The 14,934-nt window shown below is 34.5% G+C and overlaps 1 protein-coding gene across 1 annotated transcript; it reads right to left on the bottom strand.

Annotated features, from left to right (window-relative positions):
• Positions 1 to 637: 637 nt before the first annotated feature.
• On the bottom strand, positions 638 to 14,065 carry LOC110026409 (cysteine-rich repeat secretory protein 55-like). Its single transcript, XM_020727330.1, has 3 exons — positions 13,840 to 14,065; positions 8,736 to 8,907; positions 638 to 1,441 (listed from the first exon to the last, which is right to left on the bottom strand). Exons 1-3 carry the CDS (start codon positions 14,063 to 14,065, stop codon positions 796 to 798), a joined length of 1,044 nt encoding a protein of 347 aa, XP_020582989.1. The 3' UTR covers positions 638 to 795.
• Between the last annotated feature and the right edge of the window lie 869 nt (positions 14,066 to 14,934).

Raw genomic sequence — 14,934 nt, forward strand, 5'->3', positions numbered from 1 at the left:
TTATACTTTATTAGAATAGAATAAGAAAATTCATGTGTTATATTTTTATTTTCTTAAATAATATTAAATTATATAATTTTAATTCGTAAAAAAAACTATAAATATATAAAAAAAAAATTATAACAAAATGTATGACATGAGAAAAATATTAAAATAATTATGAAAATTAATGATATAAATGTAATCTCTTATGGACATGAAGAAAATTTTGACATTGCGACAACTATTTATGAATAATAGCTCTAAATGCTGATCGATGAATTGCAAATGCTTTTTTGGTTTCAACTAGAATAATTAATTAGTTTATCTTTCTTAGCAAAAATTTGACTAAGATTATTAATTTACCTAGTTAAATCTCAAAATTATAATGATCTTAATTTTTTTATACAAATAATATTCATGCTAAATTTGAAATAGCTAGAAAATAAGTTCGTCCATTTAAATTTCAAAAATATCTAAAACTATGAGAAATGTAAGGTGATTACATGTAATTAGCTTCATGAATGATCATATTGCATTGATTAATTAAATTAAGTCAATAACTTCTCATGATCCCTCTTTAATGTGGCATTTATAATTAAAAGAAACAACAACATCATAATTTATTTGTGGAAAGAAAACAGGCATAACACATACAAGTTATTTAAAATCAAAAGATTGGGAACTAGATAAGTTGATTAGTCATGATGCATCTTATGACTAATTAACACAAGATACACAAGAAAGAAAAAAATTAAAGATGAAACAACTGATAACATCGCTCTAAAGATGGATCTTCAAACTTAGAAACTAGTGCTATGCAATAGGGGGAGCGGGAAAATCATGAGTTTCATATCTCAACATACAACTGGCAGTAAGCATATTGCAATTTAAGTAGGTCCCACCTCCACATCTTGATCGAATACCATTCACCAATGAATTTATGCAGTCGTTGCATTCTAATGGCTGGAGATCTCCGGTGCACTGTACCATTCCATAGACACTTATCCTGTTCTTTAAATTTATAATTTCCATTGCTCCAAACCTGTTAGATGCTGTCTTTGCTTTCATAGTAGCCACTTCCATTACTCTGTGCACGGTTGCTATGAATTTATCACCATCATTTGCATGAATTTGCTTTGAAGACCAACCAAAAACGGGGCCCGGGACTACCTGCTTAAGAAAATTTGTGGAATCGTAGCGGAGGAAGCATTCTTCGTACCAAATTTCCACTTGGGCCGAAGAATTGCAATCCTTTTCTATTCTACGTGTCGCTTCTAAAATGCATGCCAAACAGTTCTCCTGATTTATGTCCCCTCGGCACTGAGCGTGGCCATAGATAGCATTTGAATCACTGCCATCGATATGGAAAGCGTAGTTTTCGGGACTAAGCTTAATCTTTTGTGTTATTTTAGAAAGAACGTGGCTGATGCTCTTTTTTAGCTGATAGTCGCCGGGCTTGCTGAAGTGTTTGAAGCATTGCTTAAATGGGAAAACAGATTGACATCTCGCAAATATTGGAAGGAGGAAAACCAAAAAGATGAATAGTTTGCATGAATTTTTCATTGCTATTTTTGCTTCCCCATGATTTAAATTTCTTGCTTTTTTATAAGAAAAAAAATGAAGAGACAATGCTCCGCCGGCTTTCCACTTAGGTCTTACAGCTTTTTGTTTTTATTTATTTTATCTTATTTTACATTTGACATATGGATGTTAGAATGCGATAGAATTAATAATTCCATTTGCTACGCAAAACCGCAGATTGGTGATGTCGAGAGTGTGCGTCTAAATTAACTAGAAACTATTGATAAGTTTATTAAAATTAAATGATAAAAAAAATTGATGCGTGCTAGAAAATTTGTGGCGGTAGAGTAATGGATCATCGCCTTATTAATACATGAGAATTCAACATACACTCAGATAAGAGAAACCAACCGGTAATAACATTAAAAGTTTTTATGTGGAAACCCCATAAAAAAAACCACAGAAATCCAATATAAATTGATTGTTACAGGGATCTCTTGTCCCATAGGCAAAAAAGAGTTAAAAAGTCATTTGGATTACAGCGTCGACGTGTGAATAAGCTTGGTGTAAGAAGTGGGGTGGCAGCCGATGATGATCGGTAGAGACCGACAGATCGGTCGACGGTGATCGACAACGGTCAACGGTGATCGACGGCGGTCGACGGTGGCAGGGTTGGTGTTGGACTTCAACTCTTTCTTAAAGTTTTAAGTTTTCTCTCAAACCTCAAGCGCCCCTCCCCAGAAGTGGGCCTTTGTTTATGGTGTTCTGGGTACAATTAATTCAGAAATATGAATCACTTTGATCAGACAGTCTAAAGAGCTTCATCAATAAGATGGCATTTGATGGGCATTTGAGAGTCTTAACGATGTTAGAATTGAGAAATATTGTGCTCGCTGCGTTTTCCTTGTTGAGACGCTCAATTCAGCTATAGACTTTCAATATTCGACATTCGTTTGACCATCTAAATATGTCCAGAAAACTTCAAAGAGTGGTTTAATGACTTGATCTGAGCTTGATTTGACTTGGACTGGACTAATTTTGATATCATTGGGTTCATCTCATCGAGTCAAACTGTTTGACCATAAGGTTGCTGAAATCGGAGCTTTTGATGACTATTAATTGAAGTTTGAATTTTTCTTGCACAAAAGATTACCTCGGGATTCGTGTCAGATAATGAAAATTTTTTTGTGGTGTATAAGTTGCCCCCTATTTTCAATAAATTCTGATTTCGTCGTCTGAAAATATTAGCATTTGTGGCACTTTAATTTTTGTGATTGCATTATTACTACAACACAACATTTATGTATATATATATATATATATATATATATATGCTTGTTCTGTGGTCTGTTGGTAGAACAACCTCTTTGAAGATCGTAAGTCCCTGTCAGTCAGAATTTGGTTGGTCGCTTTTGAAAATAATTTTAATTAACTTTAATATCTATATATGTAATTTTGTTTTTTGAAAATAATATTTTCATTTTGATATAAATGAGATCAAATAGATCACATATATATGATAGTTTAGATAATTGAACACGATACCACAAGTGATACACTAGCTTGAAAGATAAGCACACCACTTGATGGTAGTCTCAATCAATTAAGCTAAGAAATTCATGAATCTATTTTGGTCTGCAAATTTATAAACGACAATTTCCCTATCTAATATAAAGATTAGACATGGTTTATTTTATCTGGGTTCTTAGTTCTATTTAATGACAAAGCCATATAGTTAATTACATCTTTGGTAATCGAAATTACCTAAGAAGACTTTTGATTAGAATTAGTGGTTTCGTCATCAAAATTTCTAAGTTCAGGTTTTCAAGGTTGGACACAGAGAAAATTAAGTGGGAAATGACCAAATAGAAGCAGTTATTTAGGAGTCCAATGAGATGTCACGGATTCTAAGGTGAATCTCGGTGACTTCCCAAATTATTCTATTGTTTGTCTTTATGTCTTTAAAATCATATTTATTTGATGTTTATTCCTTCCAACTATTAGAATTTTGGGACTTATATATGTACGATGTTCGATCTTGTAAATAACTTTGAAAAACAAGAGGATTTACATCCGAACGACAACCTCAGAATTCTAAAAAGTGTACGCTCATAAGATCCCTAAAAAAGAAGTGAGGATTTACATTGTGCTAGACAAACTACCTCAAAGTACTATAAGTTTTTGTTATTTAGAGCTACAGAAAGTTTAGTTGAAGGTCGCTCGCTTCTTTCTATTTCGATCTTGTTCGTCACCTGAAGTTGTCCTTCGTCTGCTTGCAGCCTCATCCCGCTCCTCAGAAAGCTTGCTTCGAGCTCCTTGTTGTGATGTTTTTGGGTTTGAAGAAGTGTGTTTAGATATACATTATTGTTGAGTTATTGGCTTTGCTACAAAGTTCCTCCTAAACAAGTGTCATGTTGTTCTCTATCCTAGAGGTCTTTTACAAGTATAATAAGTAACAAAATAATAACGTTGCGTGCATAAACAAGATATATGTAGAAGAGTGCAGTAGGAACAATATACAATAAAAAAGAGAGTGGAAGTATGTACATGTCGCCTCTGACGCTGTTGTAAAAGGGAGGGGGGTTAATATCACAGTTGAAATATGCAAATATTGCAAAGAATTAAGCATATGTTTAAATAAATAATCAAGTGGCACATATATGAAAGATCATGAGTTATAAAAATTCAAGTTCGGGGTAGACTCAGAATCCTGCTCGAAAGGGCACTAACAAGAGAGTCAGGATCATGTCTATGAGATCTAACATATGGCAAATGACAACCAATTTGGCAGACATAGAAGGGCAACTCCTAGCCTGGCTTATGTGATCGACCTTTGAATTTCCATGAATTTTGTTTTATCATGCAATCAAATATTTTGTTTTATCACACAAAAGGGTTTTGATTTGTGTTAGAAAAAGTATGTTATATTATATGTTTCATGTTGATGCACCAAAAATATATGTATTTTACGACCTATATTTTATACTCATTTTTTGTGATATTGCACTTTAAAGGAGGGTATTTTGCATGTTTTTGGCTTCAGGTACAAGAAATAGACTTTTGGTAAAAAAGAAGCAAAAATTGTACAATTTTGAGCAAAAATGAGCAAGAAAAAATTTTTGGCCTAACACATTTCGATATGTCTTACTATGTTTAATATAATTCTCACTTCTCACATATTTTTGAATGAAATTATTCTTTAAAGAAATATTTTTTCATGCTTATATTGTAGGTCTATCTGTTAGGAACGAAACACAATTAAAACGGAGCGAAATGGAGTTGAAACGAAGTCAAAAGGAGTGAAACAGTGGAGCTGCTGCAGACCAACGCCGAGGTGCCCAAGTCCAGAGAAGCGACAAAAGATAGCGCTGAAGGCGCCCAGACCAGCACTGACGGCACCCGGGATGATTATGGACGGATTTTTGGCGGTTTATAAAATTCTAGAAGATTCCCAAGTGATTCAAACACCCCATGAAATGATTCAATGCATCTAGACACTTGAAAAGACTCTTAAATGAAGGGATGTGTCTCTTAGAGTTAATGAGTGGTTTTTAAATGAAGAAATCTCTCTTGTAGTGATTCAATGAATCTAGACACATGGAGTGAAGAGATGTGTCTCTTGAAGTGAAGGTCTTGGGAAAAAGAAGGGATTTTGTGCCTCTTTAAAAGAGAGGGACTGACGCCTCTCATATTGGGGGGTGTGCGTGTGTTTATGTGTGCATGCGTGTGTGTGTGTGAGTGCGTGTAAGTGTAGAGTAAAGTCTTGTTTGTGGAGAGGATTTTTTTGAAGAATTGTAAGAGGAGAGGGAATGTGAGAAGTTTCTTCTTTATTACATTTCTAAGAGAGAATTCAGTGTTGATTGTGAAGAGAGAAAGTGCTTCAAAAAAACTTAAGGGATTTGCTTGAGGAGGAGTTTAAGATAAGTTGTGTTTTTGTCATTTACCTCAGCCTGAAGCTTTATTTTTTTATGGCTCATTGATTTATTACTTTGTTGCTCTTTTGGCTTGGAGTTTCTCCTTTTTTATGCAGGTATCTTCCAGGGATTTTTCATATATTATTCCACATCGTTGTGGGGAGCTCTACAGTTGAAGATCATACCCTCTTGGTTGTTGGTTTCTTTTTTGCTACACTTACAGACTTTTGTGTATATTTCTCTTGTGTTGGGTATTGATGCGGTATTAGTGTGTTGTTTTTGGGATTTTTTTTTTTTTGTGTCGAATTGTCTTGTGGACTTATGGATGAGGAACCCACATAATTTGAGCGAGTATTGTAATATTTTTGGGTTTTTGGTAGCGGGAGATCCTCTCCCTATTTTCTTGTAACACTTTTTGTCGATTAACATGTAAGGAGCCATATGTTGCTCTTTCTTTAATATATATATATTTATATAAATGATTTTTATTTTCTTACAATCCATAAACTCATTGTAAATGGAAAGGAGGCTTTCTTAAATTTGAACTGTCCATCACAAAACATTATTTAGTCTTAGTAAATTTAACTTTGAAGTTTAGAAAAAAAATAGAGATATATATATATATATATATATATATATATATATATATTACTGGGCGAATAATTGGAGATTCTAGGGTGATGGACTAAAATCTCCAATTTGGTCTTATTGTTTAAGAACTGAAGTGAGAGTTAGTCTTCAGGGGAAGAGAAGTGGGAGCTCTGGAGTGAGAGTCAGTATCCTCCCAGCCTAACCACAGATTTAGGGACTAAACCTAAGATTAGCCAATGATTCTCTATAACGATTGACCGAGGGTAGAGAATTAAAATTGCTCCTATTTGACACAATACAAATTCAAACCATTTATCTCTATCATTAACCAAAAATTCATTGTAGTGGAAATGATACTTTCTTAAATTTGAACTATTCGTCACAAAACTTTGTTTAGTCTTAGTAAATTTAACTTTAAAGTTTAGAAATTAATTTAGTAAACTTAGTTTCGTTAGCATACATTAAAACCTTTTAATCAACCTTCCAAACTAATTGCTTATAGTAGTATACTAGAATTAGCCTAAGGGATTTCTTACATCGCTTCTTCGTGAGATCGATACTAGGGTTTTTAAAGAAATTATTATATTACTTGAAGCTATATGTACACTTGCATAGAATCACTAGTGTGTAAACTATTTTATATATTTTATAAATATTTTGATTTTCCACATTAACTACTTAATATAAATTGGGACAAGTTTTTGGTCATATTTTTGAAAACTAAATTACTGCGTAATTTCGGGACGGGTCAAGTTCTTAGCACTGTTACCGTGGATTTAAATTGACATAAAACACACAAAAAAAAACAACACACACTAGGGGTGCATCACATGCGCCAGGTAATTCATGAATTAGTCATATTGTTGGGCTAGAGCTACCAGCAGTCTATGTGAATAAGAGATAAATCCTTACAAAATGTTAGAAAGTAGTAATGTCAATCATTGACATTCTCCATTCCTCAGGTTAGAGTTACGCAAAACTTCGTACATACCTAGATGTCTTTTTCATCACCACCTTTAAGCCTTAGATCATCCAACTTATAGTCTCACTCGATGATTCATTTATCACTACACTATGTATATTTCCACTTATATTTGAATATCAGCAGAACTTAGGAAGAACCTGCAAATTAAATCATCGAGTGATGAAAACTTAACCACGACGGCATTCAAAAATCTTCCCAAAATAACATATATATTTCTCTTATAATCAACAAGTGCATGTGGCAAAACAACACTCATATGTTTCCAAAAAAGAAACTGCGATCGTATATGATAAAAACATCACTTATATGCCCCCAAAATTAGCAAGAAAAATGGGTTAGAACAACAGTCATGTGCCACCTAACAACCAGAAAACTGGGCCAAAATAGAACTTAAACCTTCTCAAAATGGACATTTTGATCTCCTCAAAACAGTAAACAAATTAGCTGAAATGTAGCATTTAAACCTCTCTGAAATAGTGGATATACGATACGAAGATCAACATTTAAATCCTTTGAACAGTAAAAAAATCAGCCCAAAAATGCATGAAGAATTTCTACAAAAACAATACACGTGCAGCCTAAAAATAGAACAAAAAGGTTTATACATCCCCTCAAAAACAACCAAAATATAGGGAAAAAACAACAAGAAAAACAAGTTAGAACGACACCCCATCCCTTCTCCAAATCAACAAATATTCAGCTCAAAAGATCATCATTTAAAACATTCAAAACAACATACCTTGGACCTAAAATCAGCATCTAAAGTATTAAAAAATCCATATGTAACAAGCCTAAAATCGACATTTTAAGCCTCCAAACATCACATGAAATCCTCCCAAGCAGTAGGTTTACAAAGCTCAAAACTGCATTTTAATATTTTGAAATTAGTGGGTAAATGAACCCAAAAATAGTGAGTTCACATGTGTTAAAACTGCATTTTATCATCTCCAACAACAGTGAATTTAGAGGGCATAAAACAACATTGAAATCTTAGCAAAACAGCTAGTAAATTAGATCAAAATAATGAGTTCACAGAGGCTAAAATAGAATTTTATCATCTCCAAAACAGTGTACATATAGTTCAAAATCAACATTGAACAAAGTTCGGCTTACAAGATTTAAAAGAAATTCAAATGCATAAAAGAACAACGGAGTTAGAGAACACTTAAGCTCTAATCACAAAGAATCGATGACAATCCCCCCTCTCAAAAAATAACAAATTAAAAAGATAAAAGTTCATAACACTGATCATGATTCAGGCATTGTTTCAATAGTCAACACAATACTTTTGCAATATATTAGTCATTGCATTACATCCAACATATATTTAATTTGCCCCTACTTTAACATCGATGCTTAGAAGAATCAAGCAAGAAAACATAGCTCTTAATGTTCAAACAAGTCTATGAAATTTACTAAAAAAAATAGCACTTGCAACGCTACTTAGATAAGCAATACACCTTTATAGCTCAAAGCAGGATCATACAAGAAGAGCTAAGGTTCTCAACTATTCTTAGAGATTTATGATAACAACCAAGCAAGAATATTGAACGATTAAGGGAGGAAAAATGGTTAACTTGCTCAAACTTTTGCCAAAAGAAAACAACTAAGCTATAAAAGGCCCAAGCACACAAAGAACAAATTAACTAGTGGAGATCCAACAAAATTTCAACAACCCCAAACCTTCCACCTGATGGGGTTTGTATTGCCAAGGAGGGAAGAGACATTTTCATTTAACTTACCTGGGTTGAGCCAAAATCGATAGAGACAGGGAAGTGGCGACAAGGGTTGCATGAGATGGTGGAGAAAGCGGTGAGCAGAGGAAGTGAGGAGCAAGTAAAGCGACAGGCAGCCTTGCACCGAAAGGGTAGGGCACAGAGGAAAGTAATGCAGCTAGGGTTTGCGTGAGAAGTCCTTTAGCACTTCAAATAATCCACGAGGTGTTATTTTGAAGTTATTAGGGTTGTATTTAGGTGTTATTAGCGTGATAATGCAGTTTCACGAAATCGATGTTATTGGATGTGTTATCGGGGTGTTATCAGAGAAGTATTGCGGAACTGGTGCTATTGGAGTTGTTATCGGGGTGTCATCGCGGAAGTACCGGAGAACTGGTGTTATTAGAGGTAGTATTGAGGCGTTACCATAGTCTTGTGGCAATTAGTGTTATTGGCCATGATATTGAGGGTGTACGACAGTATTATTGGCAAAATTGCAGAGAACTAGTGTTATTAAGCGGCGAGACTGTAGTATCACGGGCAGCATAACGGTGGTGTTATTATGGGTGTTATTTCAGTGGTAAGGTGGTGTTATCACGGGATTGTGGCACGGTTTGGAGATGTTATTTGGAAGGAAAATATGGCGCTATATTGGTGTTGTTGTGAGTGTATTTAGGTAGAATTTGAGGGAAAACACAATGGAGTTAGGTGTTATTAGGAAGTTGTATTATTGGAGCAAATTGTGGTGGTGTTATGGTGTTATTATAATTGTATTAAGGTGTTATTGGCGTAGTATTGAGGAGAATGTGAGGATAAGAGTGCTATTTAGCGGTGATAGCATTATAACACCTCATATGTTACTTGAAATCCAGAAATTAGAACCTTAGTGAGCTTTTAGAGATTGCCAAGAGGAAAATTAGACGTGGATTTCACAATTTTGGATTTGTGTGGAATTTGATGTGAATTGGATTTGATTTTGAATTTGGAAGTGAAATTTGATGTAAATTTGAAAATTTTGGCAATAAGGCTGGGGTTGAAATTGATTTTGAATTGTGTAGGATTTGATGTAAATTGATGTGAATTTGCATTTGGAGTCCATGGAAATTGTATTTGAAGTTTGGATTTGATTTTGGGTTGAAAATTAGGTAATTTTGGATGGTTTGAGTGAATTTTATGAAGTGTAATTGAAGTGATGTGAGTGAAGTGGTGTCTAAGCCACCCAATGTTCTAAGGCCTCATGATCATATGGGAACTCATTTTTTGTGTCTTCAAGATGTTGGTCTCAATCAACTCAACCAATTAATTAGGATTTAATACCACTGATATGAGACTTCACTAAAAGAGTCAAGAAAGGGTTTGGAATTTTAAAAGGGGTGGGTCCCGTCAATAGGCTTCTAGGATAGTCAAAGGGAAAGTCTTATGACTAAATCTTAAATCCTAAGAGGAAGATTAGACCTCACCAAAAATAAGGGCAACAAATGGACCCCCAATAGGTGTGGTGTGTTGGACATGCACAACGCGCGTATTGGCGTTGACCGAATTAATCAACAAAGCCAAAGGGCTGCCCAAGTAGACTTCCTTAGAACATGCCCAATATTTAACTTGATTTGATGTTGAATTTGAGTCAGTCCCACTTCGAAATTCTTATCTCAAAGGAAAGATTTGAATTGAAGATTTTGAGCATTTCTGTTGGAGATTAGCTGGTGTATTTTTAAATTATTGCTATGAATTTGAGTTTTCAAATTTAATTGTTGATTTAATTTGCTTTTTTTGTTTGATTTTGTGTGTCCTTTTCTGTCGTAATTTTTAAGATTCTGAGGGTGAAAGTTGTTGAAAATTTCTTATCGATGATATGATAATTTGTCAATTTGATTTGATAGAAAGACTAGGTCAAGCAGAAAAGTACAGGGAATCACATCCAACTTAAGATCTAGTGACGGGAATTTTGCTAGAATGAGGAGGAAAGCTTTGGGACTTACATTCAACCCAAGAGATAGTGAGTGCTGAGATGGGTTAGGATTATACCTTTCCCGAATGCTGAGTGCTGAGGAGGATTAATACTTTGCCTATCTCAATTGCTGAGTGCTAAGAAGGGTTAGGACTACGCCTATCCCGATTGCTGGGTCTTAAAAAGGATTAGGCTTAGGACTACGCCTATTCAAATTGCTGAGTTCTGAGAAGGATTAGGAATACACCTATCTTGATTGCCGAGTTCTAAGAAGGATTAAGACTATGTTTATCCCGATTGCTGAGTGTTGCGAAGGATTAGGAAATGTCTATCCCAATTGCTGAGTGCTGAGAAGGATGAGGACTATGCCTATCCTGAATGTTGAGTGCTGAGAAGGTTTAGGACTATAAATATCTCAAATGCTGAGTGTTGAGATGGACTATGACTATGCCTATCCTGATTGCTGAGTTTATAGATTTGTGAAATGCAAAAATTTATGAAATTGTGGTGATTGGGGAGTTTTGCATAGACTTTGTGAAATTCACGGAAGTTTATGAGAGCGCAGAGATGCAGTGGAGTTGAGCAGATTTGCAGAGATTTGAAGACTTGTGAAATTGCAAAATTGTGAATATTTACTGAGATTTGTGAAGTTGAAAGACTGAAGATTTTTTGAGATTTGTGAAGTTGCATGATTTTGAAAATTTGTTGAGACTTGTGAATGCGGAGATTGTGAAGATTTGTCGAGGTATGTGAATGCAGAGGTTGTGAAGATTTCCTAAGAATTATAAAGTTCTAAAATTGTGGAAAATTTATGAAGCGTGAAATTTATGAAACTTGTGAGTACAAAGATTTATGGTGTTTGATGTAGAATTTTGTAGAGATTGATGTGAAATTTGTGAAGATGAAGAAATTTGTAGAACCGTGAGTGCAGAGATTTGTGGTATCTATGTTGAATTTTGTAGAATTTATGGAAATTTATAAAGTGCGGAATTCTGTTGAAATATGTGTTCAGAGATTTGTGGTGAAAAATTATGAAGTGTGGAGTTCTGTGAGAATGCGAGTGTAGAGATTTGTGGTGAAATTTTATGAAGTGCGGAGCTTTGTGAAAATTTATGGAAGTTCTGTAAAATGTCTGTAGGAAGGAATCAAATTGAGAAGGAATGTCAAGGGACTTACATTCGACTTAAGAGCTGATCAAAGAAATGTCTGTGTGGACAGTAATGTGATTTCGTATCAATGGAACCAGCCAAGCCCTTTCCACTCCGAGCAAAAGACAAAGAAGAGTGAGGTTCCATGTAAATAGAGCCAGCTAACCTCTTCCTTGCAAGAAAGAGGACCCAGAGTTCCAGTGAAAGGAAACTTCAGCTGAGAGAGATTTTGTTAGTGATAGGTCGAGAAGACTCAACTTGACGAGGTCGAAATTGAAGTTCGAGACTTTGATTGTGATTTTGATTTTTGAATGCTTTTATTTGATTTGATTTGATGTTGAGTTTTATTGTTTTCTTGTGTTTTGATGTGATTTTTATTTAAGTTTTGTGAGTTTTCTCTTGCTACATTATTTTTAGTTAAGATGTGGACACACTTTTAGACAAGTGTGGCATTTGTGTTTCTAAGAACGAGGCTTTGTCTTTGAAACACCATGATGTGTAGTACTTCTCGAGATATCGTCCATTGACTGGAGGCACATGTAAAAATAACTCATTCTTTGAGGTACTATCAGAACCATATTCTTTCAAGTACACATAAATATGTGCTAGTTCCAAGGACATCATAGTCAAAAGACTGTATTATTGTAGCTTCGTTTGTATTTGTCTTTGCTTGCTTATCACAGATTTTGTAAAGATTGCTCATATTGTCCTTAAGAAATCCTTTTGACGTTCTTCAAATTGAGATTGGAGCTTAATCTTCTGAGCATTGAAAGATATGACTTTAGGGTAAGATTTCCGTTAATTGCTGATAACATAACTTTTTTTTAATTCCTTCTTTTTGAGCCTAAACATATTTCAAAACATCAAACCATGTAATTAAAATATTTTTTTTTCCCCAAAGATATTTCTGAACCAATTAATAACCAACAAAAAAATACAAGATCACTTAACATTTTCAAAATATATAACTAGAAGAATTTTCTTAAGATAACTTTTCAAATTTTATTAAATAGATGAGAACTCAGGCCCCAATTTTTTATTATATGCTCACCTTAAGGTTCATCTTAAGGAGCCCCCTTTTGCCTTTTTTTTTTTTTTTTTTTTTGTTTTTTGAATCAAGTTTTTCAGACACTTTTTCCTTTCTTTATATTTTCTTTTCCAATTAGATTCACTATATCTGGTGGAGCAAATTTTAAGGATTTTGAATGTCAGAATTCAGACACTAATTTTTGATTTTATGCTCACCTCAAGGTTCTTTTCAAAGAGCCTTTCACACAATTTAATTTTCATTTTTTTTTTTGTTCTCCCTTTTTTACTAAGAATTATTATATCTTGCGGAGCATATTTTAAGAATTTTGAATGCCGAAACTTCCTTAATTAATAACTCTCAAATTTTCTTTAACATGAATTCTGGAATATTATAGCTCATTCAAAAGTCACGACCAAATCATATGACAGAGAAATTAGGAGCATCGTGATATCCCAAGTCAATTACTCGTATTTTAATCACAATATTTTATTTTTAAATTTACTTAGGATCCAATCTGAATTCTTTAAAGTGAAGCACCCAGTTATTATGACATCAATTTCATTTTCCCATGAAATCATAATTTTATCAAAATATTGGATTTTTTTGTCTTGGATTAGTCTCTTCTTAATTGACTTTTTGCTGAGCCTTTAACGTTTTTTTCTTTTTTTTTTTAAGCGAGCTTTCTAAACATTGAACAATTCCGGACAACAACAAGTTCTTTTCTTTTCTTTTCTTTTTATTTTATTGTGATAGAGAGGGTTGGGACAAACAGACATTGATCCTGCTAATATCATTTTTCATCATCGGTATTAGTAGAGAGATAAAACCTATTATCCCTCAATAGAGGAGAGGTCTTGAATTCAGTGTTCTAGCTTGCATCAAAACATTTTGGATCTAGCTCAATATTTTTCGTCGAAAACCTCACTAAAATTGTGTTTTATCCGTTGTCAGTTGTATAGGAATCAATTAGAACAATGAGATAGGCTAAAATCTTATTCATAGAACCAGTTTCAGGTTCTCTAAAATATTCTTTTGGGATCATTATGTTCTCATTCTTGAAGTTCTTCTCGAGCCACTCTTTGAAGCTGATACAACCCTCCCTTTTGGGCTCAAGCAATCCGTGATATAGGCAATATCTAGGGTGATCCTTCTTATCGACATCATATGGTTTTTTCGATTCTGGTAATCTGAATTCGGACTTCTTGATCAAATCCCAGAACATCTTCGACATTGCCTCATCCTTGAAAGGATATACTTTATTCAACATTCAGTCATGGAAGAAACCTGTCTTCCATCTATCTGGTATGACCTCTTCTGGAAAGACTGTTGATCGTGCCGTTGATGGTACTTTTGACTATGTTGCGGATGTTTCTAGTGGTACTGCTGTGAATTTTCATTATATTGTTATGTATATTACTAGTTGTACCACTGCAGATGTTGGTTGTATTACTGCGGATGCTGGTAGTTCTGTCGAGGCAGCTCGGCCTAAATCTGCATCGGCTGCTTGCTTTTGTCCATCACTACCACTATCCTGGACTTCTTCTTGAATGTCTTGACCGACTTTGGCTTCTCAGAATTTTCTAGAAAATCCAACCGCTTGGCCTCTTTCAGCAAGCTTTTGGCTTCGCTGAGCAGCTTTTAGAATATTTTGATGGTGAATCCCTTGAGTAAGAAACTCACTAAATCGTTTATGTTTTTTAGCAGGATCTCAATTGCTTGTTGTTCTTGGAGCTATGGTTCACACCTCATGCTGAGATTTATTTAACACAAGATGCAATTATTACCCCCCCCCCCTACCCCGCTTTGCAGCAACTTACTCGAAAGTGTGCAACATGCTGTCAAGGGTTTTTGGTATAGTCAAAAGTTTTGAACAATGGTGGTACGAAACTCTTGGGACATTGTATGACATCAAATTCCTCCGGGTAAGATTTACCTTTAGAATCAACGCCCTTTCTTTTGGCTGATACAGGACTTCTTTCACCTGGTGTTTGATGGACATTTCAGTGCCTTAACGATGTCAGAATTGAGTAATTTTGGGCTCCTGAGATTCATCTTGTTGAGACGCTCAATTCAACTATAGGCTTGCTGGATTCAACATTT

Source organism: Phalaenopsis equestris, unplaced genomic scaffold (genome assembly GCF_001263595.1).
Source record: "Phalaenopsis equestris unplaced genomic scaffold, ASM126359v1 Scaffold000372, whole genome shotgun sequence".
NCBI classification, from domain to species: Eukaryota; Viridiplantae; Streptophyta; class Magnoliopsida; order Asparagales; family Orchidaceae; genus Phalaenopsis; species Phalaenopsis equestris.

What these genes read in the sequence shown, in the direction of transcription:
- LOC110026409 (XM_020727330.1), bottom strand. Translation starts at nt 14,065, where the DNA reads ATGTCGAAGATGTTCTGGGATTTGATCAAGAAGTCCGAATTCAGATTA. An exon ending in TTTTAGAGAACCTGAAACTG is followed by an intron (nt 8,908 to 13,839) that starts GTTCTATGAATA and finishes GAAGTGCTAAAG; the next exon opens with GACTTCTCACGCAAACCCTA. An exon ending in TCGATTTTGGCTCAACCCAG is followed by an intron (nt 1,442 to 8,735) that starts GTAAGTTAAATG and finishes CAAACACTTCAG; the next exon opens with CAAGCCCGGCGACTATCAGC.